The sequence below is a fragment of the Vanacampus margaritifer genome, chromosome 5, assembly GCF_051991255.1.
Source record: "Vanacampus margaritifer isolate UIUO_Vmar chromosome 5, RoL_Vmar_1.0, whole genome shotgun sequence".
Classification (NCBI taxonomy): Eukaryota; Metazoa; Chordata; class Actinopteri; order Syngnathiformes; family Syngnathidae; genus Vanacampus; species Vanacampus margaritifer.
The window spans coordinates 11935378-11952818 of record NC_135436.1 but is presented as its reverse complement, the minus strand read 5'-3'; the positions used below and the strand labels follow the sequence as shown (position 1 = coordinate 11952818).

Genomic DNA, 17441 nt, shown 5'->3' with positions numbered 1-17441 from the left:
TTGGGGGCGGCATAGCTCAGTGGTAGAGTGGTCGTTTCGCAAACCTGAGGTTGTGGGTTTGATCTCGGGCCATTGAGACTGAGTCGCTGTATCCTTGGGCAAGATACTGAACCCCCAGTTGCACCTGATGCTGCATCATTGGTGAATAAGTAGTCAAGATGTAAAGCATTTTGAGGGACTTGTAAACTGTAAAATCACTAAATAAATAAAATACTGTTTACAAAAAGTCCAACATTATTATTATTATTATTGTACTTTGAAGTCTCCAAGTGAGACAATGAACAACATTAAACTATTTGTCCACTCAACACGTAAGAGTGATTGTTTACTCACGGTGCGACAAAAAAGGTTTGGGGGTAAAAAAAAAAAAGGTCTGGGAAACACTGATATAGACAATTCTAATCACTTTTAAGGGAGTGCCTGCCAATTATTCATAAAAATTTGCTATTCATGGTCTGGCTCGATCTCAAACCCCTACTGTATTGTATGTACACAAGAGACCTGCGTTGTCCTTGATTGGGTTGTGATTGTGTTATGTTTAGCAGAGTTATGTATTAACTGCGATAAACTTATTTACTATACTTATTTACACTCATATAAAATTGTACAGTTTAAAGTACAATAAGGTCCATACAAAAGCAATGTCCTGAAGGTAGTATAGCCTTTTTTAAATTCCACTGATTATGGTGAAAACGTGATTTTGAAATGGAAATCAGCCTGCCGCACGGAACAGATTGTGGTCAACTTTGGAGGTTCCACTGCAAATTCAAATTGAAAGCATTTACCTGTACAGTGTTAATGGGATAGTTTATGGAGCGTGGCGTGGGAGGAGCAACACGCAATGTCTTGTGTTTCTTGAGACGGTCAGATAGCAAACTGTAGATGGCACTGTAGTGATCATATGCATCTGTTTGGAGGGACTGAAAAGGAAAAAGAGGCACATTTTAAACAGACATGTTACTTTTATCAGCCTAAAACCTCATTTTGATCACACAAAGATTTACAGCCCGACCGGCCACAACACTAAAACCACTTTTGTGATTTAACTGTATACAAATGGTGCCTTTCAAAGCATAATAATCCTCAGTAAAAAATGTGTCTGACCTGAATTGCACGTTCTCGGTCCAGGCCCATCTCAGACATAGCTATTAGCACTTGCTCGTTAATGAGCTCTGTCTCTCTTTCAGTCTTAACCAGCTCACACTCTGCTATCAACTGAATGGGATAAGGAGGGAATAAAGGAGTATTAGAAAGATAACATCCAAAGAGAATAATTACAATATTAGTGTTGCATCAACTTTAATTCAAGTGAAGATGAATTTATTTTATATAAAGTACACTAATTTCTAGACTGCAAGACACTACTTTTTTCACTTGCATACGACCCTGGGGCCAATACAAAGGTGTGCCTTATCCATCAGATCACAATGGGGCGCACTATAAAGGAAGCGCGAGAGCGTCAGGCAGAGCAAAACAAACCAAGTGAGCCCAAATGCAGTAGGAGAGACAGAACAAGAGCAAGACAATTTGCGCCCTCATTATGGAAAAGAAAGTAGTGGGAACCCGGTGCGGTAACATTAAAACACCTGCGGCTTACAGTTGGGTGTGGCTAATATATGTAACAAACTCGAGTATTCCCCAAGTTTAGCTAGCGCGGCTTACAGTCAGGTGCGCCTTGTAGTCCAGAAATTACTGTACTCCAATTAGCATCTTTTTAATTTGTTATATGTGATAATATAAATAAAAAATCAAGTTGTTTGATTTTCACTTAACTTTTTGTCATAGTCTTGTTCAGCATCGTTATCAAGGTACTGTACTTTATCCAGGTATAGCATTGAAGTCAAAATGTTAGTACCGTGACTACACTAAAATGGTTGTCAACAAATTTCCAAAGTCATTTTGAGTAATTGCATGAATATAATGTATTTTATTGACTGTAGAAAATTAAAATCGTAAATTATGTCAACTTGGTTAATGACATCAGTGTGCCACGGTTTAGATCGGGATATGTATATGTAAACGGGGTATCCTGAATGTGTTACACAAATAATATGTTATTTTGACCTTAACCTGAATATTGATATTGACTGCATGTAGGTTATCTGTCTAAGTGATATATTTCCATTTCTCACTATGCTTTCTCCATGAGCTGCAGACAGTTCACAACAATGCTAAAGATTGTGGCCATTTCTTTCCTCCCTCCTAACCCATGCAACACTACAAGATAAAATGGAGCCTGACAGTGCTGCGTCTTTAGACACACAGACTGCTGCTGTTAAAATACTACAACTGAAAACACATGCTTTGTTTCGTTTTTGACTGCAAGGTATCGCAATACTTTTCTATTATCATATACTGTACAACCCTAAATTTTAGTCAGGATAATGCTAATAACATGATTCTTCCTGGAATTAGGAGGTACAAAATAGTTCTTTGCGAGCTCACCCTGTCAAAATCAGGGTCTGGATCCCCTTGTCTCATCCACTTGTTCTTACAGATCTGCTCCATAGTCAGCCGTCTGCTGGGCTCCAGCACCAACATATGTCTGATCAAATACTCACAGTCTGTTAAAAAAATACACAAATAAATAGTTGTAACGTACACACTTTTCAAAGACAGATCTGCTAAAAACGTGGGATTATGTTCAGAGAGAGCTCTTGAGGAGCACAGTTTGGCCGCGTATTTTTACTTGTAAGCTGCGTGCAGCACAATGACTGTTGGGAAGGCTGGACTTTTGCGTTCCACTTGTCAACTCAGTCAGCTTTACATTTTTAAACAATCGATTATTGAAATCTATTGCAGTGCGATGTGCATACTAAGTGTGTGCATACAGAGATATATTTATTAAAATTATAGTGCAACTAAGTGGGCAAAAAGCAAAACCTACCTGTAGACATAAAGAAGGGGATACGGAACTTGCCACTTAGGACACGCGCTCGCAAATTCTGTAGAGTACTGCCATCAAATGGTAGGGCACCACACACCAATACATATAAGACCACACCTAAGCTCTGAACAGAAGTGAGGACATGATCATAAAAAGTTCATTAGTAAAAAATCTATCAATCATGTTCAGGCAAAACAATCTAAATGATTTATGACAAGAAATAGTTTATGGAAATCAGATAAATTACTTATTATTTTAAACAAATAGTTTGTGGAAAGTTAAAAAATAAAACTGTCAAGTTGTGTGTGGGAAAACTACACTTCCTTTTTTTCTAATGGAAACTTCTGTTAGTACTAAATCCTTATTACAACACAAGATAAAGCCAAAACCTTTTACTTTGCAAGTTATTATTATATCCATATCTTATTACCCTTCAAATCAACCAATGTCCTAACATACCACAATATGTACCTGAATGAATTTTGTACCCAAAATACAGTATCCAGTCTCCTTCCAATGTAATACCGTAATTTAAGATCTGGCCTGACAAAATTTTTATTAATCTCTTTGACAGACACTTGTGGAGTGCAAATATTATTGTCGACTTACCCATATATCTACTTTAGGCCCGTCATACTCTTTGCCTTCAAATAGTTCTGGTGCAGCATAGGGAGGGCTGCCACACCAGGTCTTTAACAGCTGTCCTCGGGAAAACAGGTTACTGAAACCAAAGTCTGACAGGAAATAGACAGGTGGTTAATTTTATTCCCCGGGCACTTCCCTGGCATATGGAAAATGCTCCCATCACATGTTGGCACTTGCCTACACATACCCATGTTTAAACAGCATGAAACCAATAAATCAAGCAAGACTATGTAGTGCCAGCTCACACACCTGCTATTTTGATGTTGAGATTGTGGTCCAAAAGCAGGTTCTCTGCTTTCAGGTCTCTGTGGACAATGTTGCGGCAATGACAGAAATGGACTGCTGCGACAATCTGTTTGAACTTCTTCCTGGCGTCCTTTTCTGCCATGCGTCCATGGGCCACCAGGTGATCTGGACATGCAAAGCACAACTGAGTTGAGAGGGTTCAGTTGGGATTTCTCTGTACATTGTGATTGTTAAAATGAAACAAAAAAAAAAAAAAAGACAACTGAATATATCCCTAATTATTATTGAGAAGCACAAATATTGCAACATTTTAGATTTTACACACTGTTTATATATTTCAACAAATGTGACGTCTTGAATTACAAAATGTATTCATGTATAAGAACATAATCCAAATTACACAAAAAGTAAGATCAACGGTATTCTAAATAAATAAAAAATGGGGGGGGGGGGGTATGTAGACTTACCAAAAATTTCTCCACCACTAGCATATTCAGTGACCATATAAATCATTCTCTCTGTCTCCATCACCTGAAGACAAGAACGTGTATTACAACCAAACCAGAAGGGCCATCATTGAGTGATAGTTAACTAGTAACCAAGTAAGCAAAATGTGCCAAGTCACCTGGTACAGACGGATGATGTGTGGGTGCTTCAGCAACTTCATGATTTGAACTTCTCGAAAGATCTTTTTCAAGTTTTCATCATCCAGCTGGGTCTTGTCCACTATTTTTATAGCCACCTAGGAAAAAAAAAAGATTGGGATAGATGAGAAATAAGGGAAGGTGACAATTTACGGAAAGAGCACCAAAAAGACAGAGAAAGGGGAATATACCGTACAGTAAGGAACTCACGAGATTTCTCACCGATCTGAATGGCTGGATCAGATTTTTTTTTATTTTGTATCGGGATAAGCAGGTCAGACTTTTTAAGTTATTATTTTTTGTTTGTGTTTTGGCTCTTCCCTTTAATGGATAGGACCGCTTAAGTAGAGACAAGAAGCCGGAGAGAGAGAAGGAATGACCTGCACGAAAGAGCCGCTCAGCAGGGGAATCGAATCTAAGTCGCCTCGAGGCTGAACCTCAGCTCATGGGGTGGGTGCTCTACCACTAGTCTAAATACCTCTCCAGGTCAGATTTGTAAAGATCGTGATCGGTCCAAAAATTGTGATCGATGCATGCCTATTTTTTAAATTTCTGTCACAAGACGACGAAAAAGCACCTCCTCTTCCCTAGTGACATGATGTAAACAAAGCAGCTACATTCGTACCCGCAATTAAACTCACACAAGCCAAAGTAACATTTTGTCTTTATTCTGAATGTAACATAACCATTACAATGTTCTTAAAGTAAAACTGATAGTGTTAGGAAACGCGTGTCATAGATGAACGCAAAGATCTGTGCTGGCTTTATTCTCACATTATTTGCTTTGTGTATCGGTAAGGTAGGCTACTGTATCATCATTGTTGATGCTGTTTTACTCTTTATTTAGATTATAGTACGACAGAGGCAATCAAAAAAATGACAGCAAACACGAAGTGGGCAGGTACTTGACTAACGATTAGCAATCTACATCACAAAACTGCCAAAATCTGATCTGCTCATTTTGCAAGCCTTGCGCCTTTTATTGTCTATAGCAAACAATCACATTGATTTAAAACTTAAGAACATGTGACAGACTCATTTTGCCCTAGTGTATGTTCAGCATAAAATAGGGTGGAAAAATTGGATTTTGACATCATGAGACCTTTAAAGGTAATAATGTACTGTATGCTCCCACAGAGCTTAACTCTGACCTTTGACAGTCTACAAGGTTATTGCATAACTACCGACTCCGCAACAATGGGAGCAACCGTGTGGAAAATGACGCTGTATGACAAAGGTCTTTTTCTGCCAATTAGGAATGGCAGGATTCCTTTCATAATTTAATCAAGCAGATCTGATGGCACTGCTTAGAAAATGTTACCCACTACTAAAAATAAACATCTGTTGAAGTGCGTGTGAGAAATTTCTATGCATGTCCAACATTAACAAACATACACAACAAGCATCCTTTGTCAAATTCTGTTGAGTGCCATCCCAACCTCCCTTTTCCTGATAACCAAGGAACAGCAGCAGCTTGACAAGACAGACTTCCTGTTGCAGACAGAAAGGGGAAGTGAGGGAGGGTGTTGAGGGAGGGTGTTCATGGGGGGGAGGGTTGTGATAAACTACAAAGCAACCTAAAACAATGAGTATATAAGAGATATAACAGATCTACCCATACAAAAAAAAATGCCTACAGTGACATGAATTTCGCTTTTATGTACGCTTTTACTAATGCTTTATTTTGATAAGCCAAATTGGCCCTTTTGTCAGCATGGTGATTGTGTGGGAAGCATTCGCCTCGCCACACAACGTTTCAAATAGCCATTGTTGATGTGGTGAGCACAAACACTGGGCCATGTATAACTACCAATTAAATCTATCCCTTTAGTCATAATATTATATTTTTTTTCAAATAGAAGATTCATTTGTCCAGTAGTAGATGTAGCACTCTAGAGCTCGAAGTCTACTAAAAAGCTCAGGAATTAATATCCTAAAAAGATGTATTATATTTTAAATAGCGTTGTTCTAATACCGATACTGCTTTAAAACAGTGGTATCGGCATTGGCAAGTACTGACAAGTAACATGCCGATACCATTATTTCAGGCACTAATATAGGACTTCGGAGGCAGCATCTTGTGTCTTGCTCATGCACGACATTCACTGATGTGTGACGTTTTCACTGCATGCCGAGCCAAGATATCCTATTGGCCCTTGAATGCTTTCAACCAATGGCAGGCAGCTTTTTCATGTTGAAAAAACAAACAAAAACGTCGGTATCGGTACGGTTATCGGCCGATACTGCAAAACTGGGTATCGTATCGGGGGCCCAAAAATTGTGTCGGAACAACACTAATTTTAATGATACAGTGGAACCTCGGAGTTTGCTCGTCTCGGAACTCGTACAATTCTGACTTCAACCAAAAAATCTGAGTAAAAATGCCTCAGAGTTTGAACTCATTTTCAGAATTCGAACACCCAAGCAAAGCCAGCTAAGCCGAACATATCTTGAAAACGGGTAGCCGAGCGAAGCTGAGTAATGTCGAATGCTCACGTTGCGGTAATTGAGACGTACTGCTCATTTCCCGTCAGATCGTGAATACTCCTGGAGGTGCTCCATACTCGCGAGTGTATTTGGATTTTTCCACGACAATTTTCTTTGCTATTGACTCACAGAAAGACAGGGGTGCCAGTGGCAGCAAAGAAAAACATACAGTGCTAAAAATCACAGTGGAATTAGGAAGGAGATTATCGTTGTAACTACTGTCACTCTTCTTCTTCCCCCCCAGCTGTTCAACATTGTGCCTGACGTTAAACAACGCTCGCAAGGACCGCTTAGTAGTCTAACAATATGCCCAATGTAAAATACACAAACTCAACACTGAACTAAAGCTAGCATTAACATAGCATTTATCATCCACTGATGCCATCACACAGGTAAGGTAAGGTATTTTTATTGTTTAAATACTGTATTCTACTGTAAATGTAAAAAACAAATAAAAATTCAACTAGGAATTTTCTGTTTTTGGAGCTTGGGAACAGATTAATTGCATTTACATTATTTCTTATGGGGGAAAAAATTTCGGAGCTCGATAACCGGGAATCGAGTGGCGTTAAGAGTTCTCAAAAATAAAGCTGTCGGGAAAAATGAATATACTTGTCTGCCCGAAGACAGCTGGGATAAGCTCCAGTATCCCCCGCGACCCTTGTGAGGAATAAACGGTTCGGAAAATGGATAGATGGATGGTCAAAAACAGCCCTTTAAGTAACTCATAGTAAAGTTCACAAACAGTAAAAAGTTCATGAAATTAAATTAGAAAGAACAGAGAAGTTCATATGATATGTCCATTTTTTTGTTATGCTTTGGAAAACTGATCTGCAAAGAAAAAAATTATTTCAAGCCTTGCTGAATAATGTATAGTAGACAACCACTGAAGCCCGGACATGAAGTAGGACGTCCCCGCATACGTAAGCTGAGAGGAGTGGTTGATAAGATTAAGCTAAAAGCATATTAGTTGTATATAATAAATATTTAAAATATAGGAACCATTATTGGCCCCACAATGGAAAAATTTACATAATTTCAGGTTTCAGCAGCAATAATGGATACAGTAGATTTTTTTAAAAAGCATGCCAGAGAAGACATTTGTACATTGCACAAAATAGAAACCTGAAATAATTAATAAGACTAGTTTTCTTTTCTATAGTTGAAAACAGAATCAGTAAAGGATAATTAATCCTTGGGCACAGCAATTTGAAAGAATTATAGAAAACTAACCTGAAATCCAGTTGTTTCATTTAAATAATATAAAATAACAAAATGTCAGCAGTATTTATTTATTTATTTTTTGCACTAGGAGTGCTCACATATAATTCTTGTGACTTGACATTTGCACAATAAATGTTATCCTAATTTTGTTTTACAGGGCTCCTACACATTTGAGATTTCAAAACTGCGTACTTTTATCCAGGCTTCTGGGTAAAAAAATTAAATAGATATCTGCAAAGGATGGTTGCAACTTGCCTAAGAACATTAATCATTGATAATTGTACACCTCAAAGGGCATTAGCCAGGGCATTTGTTTACTATGACACTGTGACTAATTTACCCGCAAAGCCGGTATGTATGCTAGTAAAATATTTCATCCGGTCGCATGGCGCCAGTACATATTTTAATTGTGGTGCAATGGATCATCTTTGAGCCGTGATCCTTATGTCTCAAGCGCCACATTTCCTGCCGTACATGCTGTGAAGGCAAACTTCAAAATAAAAGCCTACCAAATACTATATCAGCCAAACCCAATTAGTGGTCCATGGGCCAGATCCAGCCCACCACAAGGTGTCCGGCGAGACTAGCCCTTGTGCAAACACAGTGACGCTTTTGTTATTGTTGTTTGTTGTTGGGGACTCCAACAAGTGGAAAAATTGTTACAAATAGCTCAATGAGCCACATTATCACCACTCCAATGATCGTAGTCGCAATATTGCGATATTGCTGCCATTTGGGCCACACGAGCTAGTGCTGGCTTCAGTTATGTTGACAAGTTGACAAGCAGGTTGCTTGGTGCCGTTTCAAAGTATTAGACTTTCAATCAAATCTTCCCTAATGCCACCAGTTTTAAAGTGACTCGCAGGAAATGGATTGAAAAGCGGTGACCATATTCACCTGAGGACTTATTGACTTTAAATAACATTTATAAATAGTGTGAGCTGTCAAAGTCATACCAAATGCTGGCATTTATTATGGGGGAGCTAGCAGCGGGTTAGCTTGCATGCCAACATCTAAAGTAAGTAAATGCTTTACTATCATGTCTTAAAGCATCCACAGTTTCACCATTCAAATACTGCATTAGCAATTTAAGATACTAAATTTGCCACCGAGAATAGAAAATTAAACGTTCGTGTCACAGTTGACAGACGTACCATTGTCTATGTAAAAAGAAAAAGAAAAAACAGTGTGACCGCGGTGGAGGTTAACACGAAATGCAAAGGTTGACTTCATTAGCTTAATTTGCCCTCTTATTCCCCCACCCCCAATTTCTCTCGTAATAACAAGCATGGTTTTAACAACTATACATGGTCATTGTGATCAAGTAGAATATCTCAATCGAAACCACAATACACTGACATCATCATTGTGCAAATAGCCATCATTTTCCTTTTAATTTCTGCAGTCGATGAAAAACAGTCATGTCACTCACCACACTAATAATGTAGTCGGTTTCCTACTTGCTCCAAAAGTGTGGTTCTTTGCTGCGTCGTCATGTTGTTTACCTCGGCTTGATTATTTCCAGTGGGTTGCGCGTCAGAAGCACAGACTTGTATGCACAAATTGTGTATGTATATAGATACAGTACACACTGTGGAATTTGTGCCATGGGGACAGAAAGTAACGTGACAACGCTACAGAGAAATCAATGTATTAAAAATAGGCTCGTTCAGTGAGTGGGACAGCGCTGCGCATACAAGAAGTTCTTGTACTAAAAAGACCAAGATTCCTTGTGAATAGAGCATGCGCAGAGGACAAACCAATGCTCTGTTTAATCGAGGTATTCTGAATGTGTTTATATGAACAAGAGTTCAGGTACTGAAAGGAGTAACCAGGTTTTTTTTTTTCTCTAAACCTGAATAAGAGCATATTTGCATTTTTGCACGCAATTACCGAATATTGACAATATTTGGGTTTTGAAAGGGTTACGGACTGCTTGTAAATGTAGTGACTGTGCGCTCTCACACCAAATTCCTGTTTATACAGACTTTGAAACGTTAGTTGGAAAAGTTAGTTACTCTCCATTGTATCGCGGTACCAACTAGAAGTTTACTGTTTCACACAAGCACTTATTGCAGTGTTTTACAACTGCAGTTTGGTAGCTTGGTAATTAGCATGGCTTCCATGCTTTCTACCCCGCCGCGTGATACTTTGTCGCTGCCATGGAGGACAGAATTAGAGACTTATGCTATATAAACACTGGATGCGAAACAAATTTTTGCCTTTGCATTATGTTTAGCCACGTTAGCAATCAAGCCATAGTTTGTAAGTAGCCAAGACTTGCAATATAGTGTACAACAAGCATTCCCCAATACAAACAGTGAGGTGATGTGGGCATACAATTTGGCCTAAGCAGTGATCAACATATGACTGGAGTCCGTAGGGTCAAAATCTCTACCTTCGGGCAAACTCATACCTTACATCGAATAGAGTCCAGTCCAGGCTTTGCCAATCCTGGTCCTCGAGGATCGGAGTCCTGCAGGTTTTAGATGTTTTCTGCCACACACCTGATTCTACAAATCAGGATCATTATATCAGGCTTCTGCAGAGCTTGCTGATGAGCTGATTATAAGAAACAGGTGTGTTGGAGGACTGAAGCGTCTAAAACCTGCAGAACTCTGGCCCTTAAGGACCAGGATTGGGGAAGCTTGGAATACAACATCTATGTCATGCACCCACATGTGATGTTGCAAATGCGTGCCACCCATACATGCATTCCATTCACATTAGAAGTTACTTTTGTTTTTTCTAATGTGAACAAGTACAGTAATGTGAACAAGATTGGATTTTTTGTTATTTTATTCCAACTGGGCATCATGCCCTGCAGTGTAGCCCAAGCACTCTCTGGTTCCTTCAGAGTGAGGAGCACTCTTTGATGGCCGTCTGAGGGGAAGTCCTCTGCGGCCTTCTCCTCCAGGCCAATAGTGAATTGAAATTCACATTTTAATTTTTTTTCAGACGAAAATTGTCCATCGGCCGAATTTTTCGGTGGATAGCTAAAAAAACAACAACTATGACATCTTCCACGCAACTTAAAGATATTATCCACGTCCACTTAAACAACAGTGAGAAATGGTAATCTTGACATTTCTTATTGGCTCACTAATCACCATATTAATAACCTAATCCACAAGCGACAAAACGACATACAAAAACAGAAAATCCTCTTCTAGTTAGTGAACATAATGATCGTAATGTTTTACAACAAAGCATTCCATTCAGAGGTAGACAGGCTTGTTCTAACTTTCACCCCAATCTCTCACAATCAGATGTCACAAGTCCGTGTTCTACCCAGATACAAGATTAATAACAACACTATTACATGACATGGTGCTGCAGAAGCTTGCTTTGACCTTGCAAACTGCAGATGCAAAACAGACCAACCCATGTCAGCATACATATAAAATTATACACACAAGCATGACTGTAAACATGAAGTGGCACATTTTAACTGTATGCATACAAACTGAGAACCATTCAATAGGCTAAATAATTATACTGGTTTAAAGTAGGCTTCCAACATGTGAGCTCACAAAAATATCATGTGGATCACAAGTTGTATCAATTCAGCTCAGTTGTGCATGCATTATGAAACCCAAGAATGTTGTCCAAAATGCTAACCGAAGCAATTATATTTTTCTTTTGTCTTGACAGACTTTGTGACAATCGCTATTAAAAATAACAGCCTGGCTAAAAGCATGCTTCCTAACATGTCCTATGGCTTTAACACACAAAAGCAAACCTCTGGCAAACAGAGTATAATTGGTTACATATATGAAATACTGTAATGTAAAAATGAAAAAAGAAGAAGAAGAAAAAAGAAACAAATAATCAACAAATAAAATTGTTTTTGTAATAAGGGTTATACAGGGTAGCCTGACCATTAATCCACTGTGACATTTTCAGCATGACGTCGACTTAATCACAAGTTTTTTTCTTGGCCAGACATTACTGGCTACGGATGTTTACGCCAATGATGCTTGCCTGTTGCTAAGATGACCAGGATGGTCATTGTTGCCTGTAGGTGTGAAAAACTCTTACCGGTAAATTACAGAATATGCCTTGTCGTCTGTTTGATCCAATTGATACACAATATGACACACTCAAAATAGAAAGAGAATTACTTCACCACGCACAAAAAGGCCCGAGATTATTTACAATTGCCACAAATTCCCGCTGCTGTGATGAGGCACAAACATGGAAAGGCTGATGGATGTTGATATGTCAGTTGACTTTCATCAAATTAGTGTCATCTTAAATAAATCTAGACTATGTCAATTAGCTTGTGCACCTATTGCTCATGTTTTTATTAATTTTCCAATAAATTTATGGTGACCTGATTTTCAAAATTGAAAACCGTACAATTCCCCTGAAAATGAAATAGCCAATAAATTTCACCAAATTTACTCGCTTGTCAATCTTTGTCAAAGTGTGTGTGCTCTGTCCCGACAGCTATTGGAAGCTGGCTGTGCCGGTTACCTTAGTCAGTCACGCATTGGGACATTACCGCTAGAAATCTCAACTTGCGTTGCCTGACCAGCGAGCGGTGGCCGCAGTGGATAGCAGACTATATTTCCCATGATTCTTAGATGCAAAAACAGGAAGTAGTTCTAGTTTCGGTGCCTCGACAAAACAGCATACCTTTCACTTCTGCGCATAAGAACAGGTTGGGTGTTTTATTGAGTTTAGGGTGTATGCTGATCTGACAAGGTATGCTGATCTGACAGATTGCCTGCTACCAACCTTATGCAAATGTGCATTCTGAAGTAAACTGTTAAATTCTAATTTAATGTATGAATTGCCATGTATGACAACTGTGTGATTTACATACACATGGCAAAAGAGAGAGAGAGAGAGAGAGACGCCAGGAAAGGACTTGTGTAAAACAGGACGTCTGGTCATCATAAATGAATTGCCACTTAATTACATTGCCAACTACACTGCAGATGTGAAACTGACACACAAAATCACTATTTATGAAATTTACTATTATTACTTTTTTAAATTAGTTCTCATAAAACTGCTATGTGCAACTTTGAAGCATCGTGTTTAACGAACACACGGATTACAATGTGTTATTGGCACAACTATGCTGCTTAACAATATTGAAGATCTTAAAAATTGAAACATTAAAAAAAATGGCTGCGTACTTGTCAAAATTGGTCAGACATTCTTACTGGCGATTGAGTTAACGGGACATTTATCGCTTTTGATCTCCCAGTAGCAAAGCCACTTAAACTAACAGTGATTAATGTGAAAAGCATCTTATTCATTCGAAGACAAACGCAAGCCTTCAAACAAGCATTGCATTGGCATTACTTGTATGTAGCTTCATCCAACCAAATAGCTAATCCGCGGCTAAGCTAACAGCTACAGCGGGAACATTTTTGCGTCTCTTCTTAGATCTTCGCGAGTACCCTTCTCTCCGTCCTCTGCGCTTTGTCACACATTAACCGCGGACAATGTCGCTTTCTAATTGCGTGTAACCATCGCTGGTTTGTCTCTAGTTAATGCGTTTAATGTCAACAGTTTCCAGGGATGCCCTGCATTGAATGACCCTACAACACGCAGCGGTGTCACTAAAGCGAGCTTGCCGTTGTGTCTAGGGAGCTCGAAGGCCCCAGTTTCGTGATTAGTGTTCCGCTAAAAACCCTGATAATTTCATAATGACAACTTGCCACTGGTCACCTAAAACACTCAGCTACTCGTCGCCTTACCTTTGCTTTGGTAATAATGTGGGTGGCCAGTTTAACGACAGCGAAATTTCCCTTGCCGATGGTCCGCTCGATCTCGTAGTGGCCCACTCGCGCAGGAAGGGGCCTGGTGGTCGAAGTCTGGGCAGGATTGGGGATGCACCCGGTGGTCGCGCCTGGACGACCGGGGTGGGTGATTCCGGAGGATGGCTGGACTCGGTTCTGAGGGCCCATGCCTGCGTGGGTCGGTCGGGCAGAGTGCGCTATCCCGGCCGCGGGAGTCCCAGCTGCACCTCCGCTTGACACGGCCGCCATCTTCTCGCCTCTCTGCGGGAACAACAAGCAGCCTTGCGCAGCGCGCGCACGCCCCCGCCCTGCGTCATTTTACGTGCAGCGCTCCTTCGCAGCGCCCTCTCTAGGTTGTTACTATGGAAACGATCAGCGTAACACATGACCTCATCCACAAAAACGTATTGTGGTCGCTACGGCAACAAAGAACTGCGCATTATCGCTCTGGTTCCCATGAAGTGAGCCATTGCACAGCGCCGCGAGTAGACGTGTCCTGCAGATGGAACAATATGACAGATTTTTATCTTTTAAGTTTGGCGCAGCACACCTAAACGCTTAAGAGAGACATTAAATTGAGACATTTTAATGACGTGTTATGTTCAAACAGAAAAGCTGTGAGTTATGTAAATAAAATAAAAATGCATATACAGTACATGAAAGGGAAAAGCAGTAGTACTGGCAAATTTTGGTTGGGTCATGATTTAATTGTGTGCTATACAATAATAATTGACGTCACCTATCTTCTTTACTACTTTCTTTACATGTTTGCTGTACAAAGCCCAGAACCTATAGATATATTTATTGCATCAAGGGGTTAAAAAAAAAAAAAAGACACATTACTTAATTTTATTAGACTCGCGACTCTCCTCGCCGAGGTTGTAGACAGCATCGCCCCGTGGTAAAATGAGTTACTACAGCCTGTCAAGAAGGCTTAAGCAAGAACCAAGGTAACCCTATGGGGGTACATCTTATGGAGGACCAAAATGAAATGAATTAATACACCAATATATAATTCAATAACTGTGTCGTGAAAAAATTCAATGTGTCATTTATTAATTAAGTATGGAATTAAATAAACCAAAAATTAAATAAATGTGTCATGAAATAATTCAAGGTGTCATTTATTAATTAAATATGGAATTATATTAAACAATAATTAAATAAGTGTGTCATTAATTAAATTACCTACATAAATAAATAAATATATACAATTATTTCTGTATTTATTTACTTCATGTTCCTGTGTTGCAGCGTTTCATGAATTTATTTTATCTGTCTGTAACTTTCCCGTCAAAAGTAGTGGGCGGGTCTGATTCACTCAAATCTTTTCTAATCGACTGCTTCGGCCTGAAGAGGTTAGAAACATGGCAGCTAAGGTGATGGGATTTTTTTTTTGCTGATATAGAGTGATCGAGGCTTGTTATTGTGCAAAACCAACATAAAATAAAAGCGATATTTCTACTATTTCACTAAAGTACAGTTTTGACTTGTAGTTGTTTCCATTGAAGAGTGATTAGCTTCTGAGGCGTAGTTCTCGTAATGGCCCTCCTCGACTCTCGCGAGATCTCGCAGTTCTTGTAGGAGTTAACGTCACGCTAACGGCTACCCATGGACGTCACGAGAATAAATAGAATGCGTGTATGGAGCCGCGGCAACCTTGGCTCAATAAGACTTGTTGTCCCCTCAGGAAGCAATTCCGACACAAAAGCGAGTGGCCCTGTACTTCCACCTTCCTTTTCTTCCTTTTACCGGGCGGGTCACATGACTACAGGAAATGCGAAAAAAGTGACTTCCATTTCAACACGTCTCAAAAAGCACCTCATGAGAACGCAAATCTGAGTCTAATAGTAACGCACTCATTGAAGTCAATAGCGCCACCTAGCCTATTGAATTGTGTTTACCAGCTACTCACTGCATCAATTAATTATTCTGAAATGGATTTGCCTTGACTTGATGAGCAGGGTGACCAATAAAGTGTTAGGACCTGCCCACCAAACTTTGATGGGTGAGTTTGACAGATAAAATAAATTCATTAAACATTTAATTACACACATAAACACATTTATTTATTTAATTCCATATTTCATTAATAAATGAAACATTTAATTAATTAATGACACATTTATTTGATTATTTAATGGTGTATTCATTTATTTAATTTTGGCACTTTTGGTCCTCTATAACATCTCGGGTCATGTCAATATCAGTTTAGGGCAATGTGTTTCATATTCCGATTGAATGCTATCAATGCAAAATATGTGCTCCCTTGCCTGTAAAGATTGGGTACCACCGTACCACATGTGGCTTTTTGGACAGCTAAAAAAGAAAGAAAGAAAGAAAGAAAGAAAGAAACTACTACTTACTACTAAACTAAGCTAGTTCTCATTCATTCATTCATTCATTCATTCATTCATTCATTCGTTTGTTTGTTCATTCATTCATTCCTCCATTCATTCATTCATCAATTCATTCATTCATCCATCCATACATTCTTTCATTTATTCCCTGAACTGCTTATATCATCATTAGTACTTTACAGTAACTATGTGTAGGTTGTGATTTTTACTGTAATAAACAATTCTTTCGTTAACGCTCTATTGAAAATGTGTATACTGCTGTTGGAGGAAATAACTTTTTTCCCTTTTACTTGAGAATCACAGCCAAGCAGAATACCAAACATGAACATACTGTACTTTATGTAAGTGTCTTTTGTCACAATCCATCTTTTTCTTGGTCACAGGTGAAGTGGATCCTATCCCTGCTCATTTTGGGCAAGAGGTAGAAAACACCCTCGACTTGTCGTTAATCAATCACCGTAAAAGTATTGCTTAATTCGAGATAAGCGATTCAAGGATCCCACTCTTACAATGTAAAAAGCAAAGAACTTTAACGTATGCTACATTTATCAAGCACATGGGTTAATTGATATAATAAATGTATACAAGTAGCATGCAATTGTTGAGGAGCTTATTGCTGTTAAGAAATATTGCATGGATACACAATTACTGTTCATTTATTGCCTAACACATGTTGTTCTGGGCTGATCTGTGATATTTTTCTTGGTCTTCCTGTTCTTGCTTTAGCTTCCACCATTCATGATGACTGACATTTCTTAATTACATTCCGAAGAGATAGGATGTTGAATCTGACAACGCTTTGTTATCTTCTGAAATCCTTCTCCTGTTAGCGTCAATTATTTAGTGTTTTCTGACATTTTTCGTTCTTTAGTGTGTTGTCTAATTTGTCTTTGCTGATCGTTGGGGCCAGGTCAATTAAGTCTGGGCATTTAAAACCTTTAAAATTGACACACCTGGTCATTCCAGACAATGATTAACAATCCATTATATATATATATATATATATATATATATATATATATATATATATATATATATATATATATATATATATATATATATATATACACACACACACACACACACACAGTTGAATTATTTTGTAGAAATTGTTATACTGAAGGCGTCTTGACTGCTCGCTGTCATCATTCATTTTGTGTTGTTGTTGTTTTTCTTTTCTTTTTTGTTT

General features: G+C 38.8%; 1 protein-coding gene across 2 annotated transcripts in view; it reads right to left on the bottom strand.

Moving 5' to 3' along the window:
• Window positions 1-14775, bottom strand: part of sik3 (SIK family kinase 3) — a 33232-nt gene extending 18457 nt beyond the window's left edge. Inside the window, exons 1-9 of one of the 2 annotated variants that reach the window (XM_077565712.1) lie at window positions 13851-14775; window positions 4404-4520; window positions 4246-4309; window positions 3782-3943; window positions 3497-3621; window positions 2888-3011; window positions 2446-2564; window positions 1105-1215; window positions 786-920 (exon numbers count right to left, since the gene is read on the bottom strand). In XM_077565712.1, coding sequence (XP_077421838.1) covers window positions 786-920; window positions 1105-1215; window positions 2446-2564; window positions 2888-3011; window positions 3497-3621; window positions 3782-3943; window positions 4246-4309; window positions 4404-4520; window positions 13851-14141 — 1248 coding nt within the window. In that variant the 5' untranslated portion in view covers window positions 14142-14775. The remainder of the gene's footprint in view (window positions 1-785; window positions 921-1104; window positions 1216-2445; window positions 2565-2887; window positions 3012-3496; window positions 3622-3781; window positions 3944-4245; window positions 4310-4403; window positions 4521-13850) is intronic. The other variant, XM_077565715.1, reaches the window with a different exon arrangement.
• Window positions 14776-17441: the final 2666 nt, after the last annotated feature.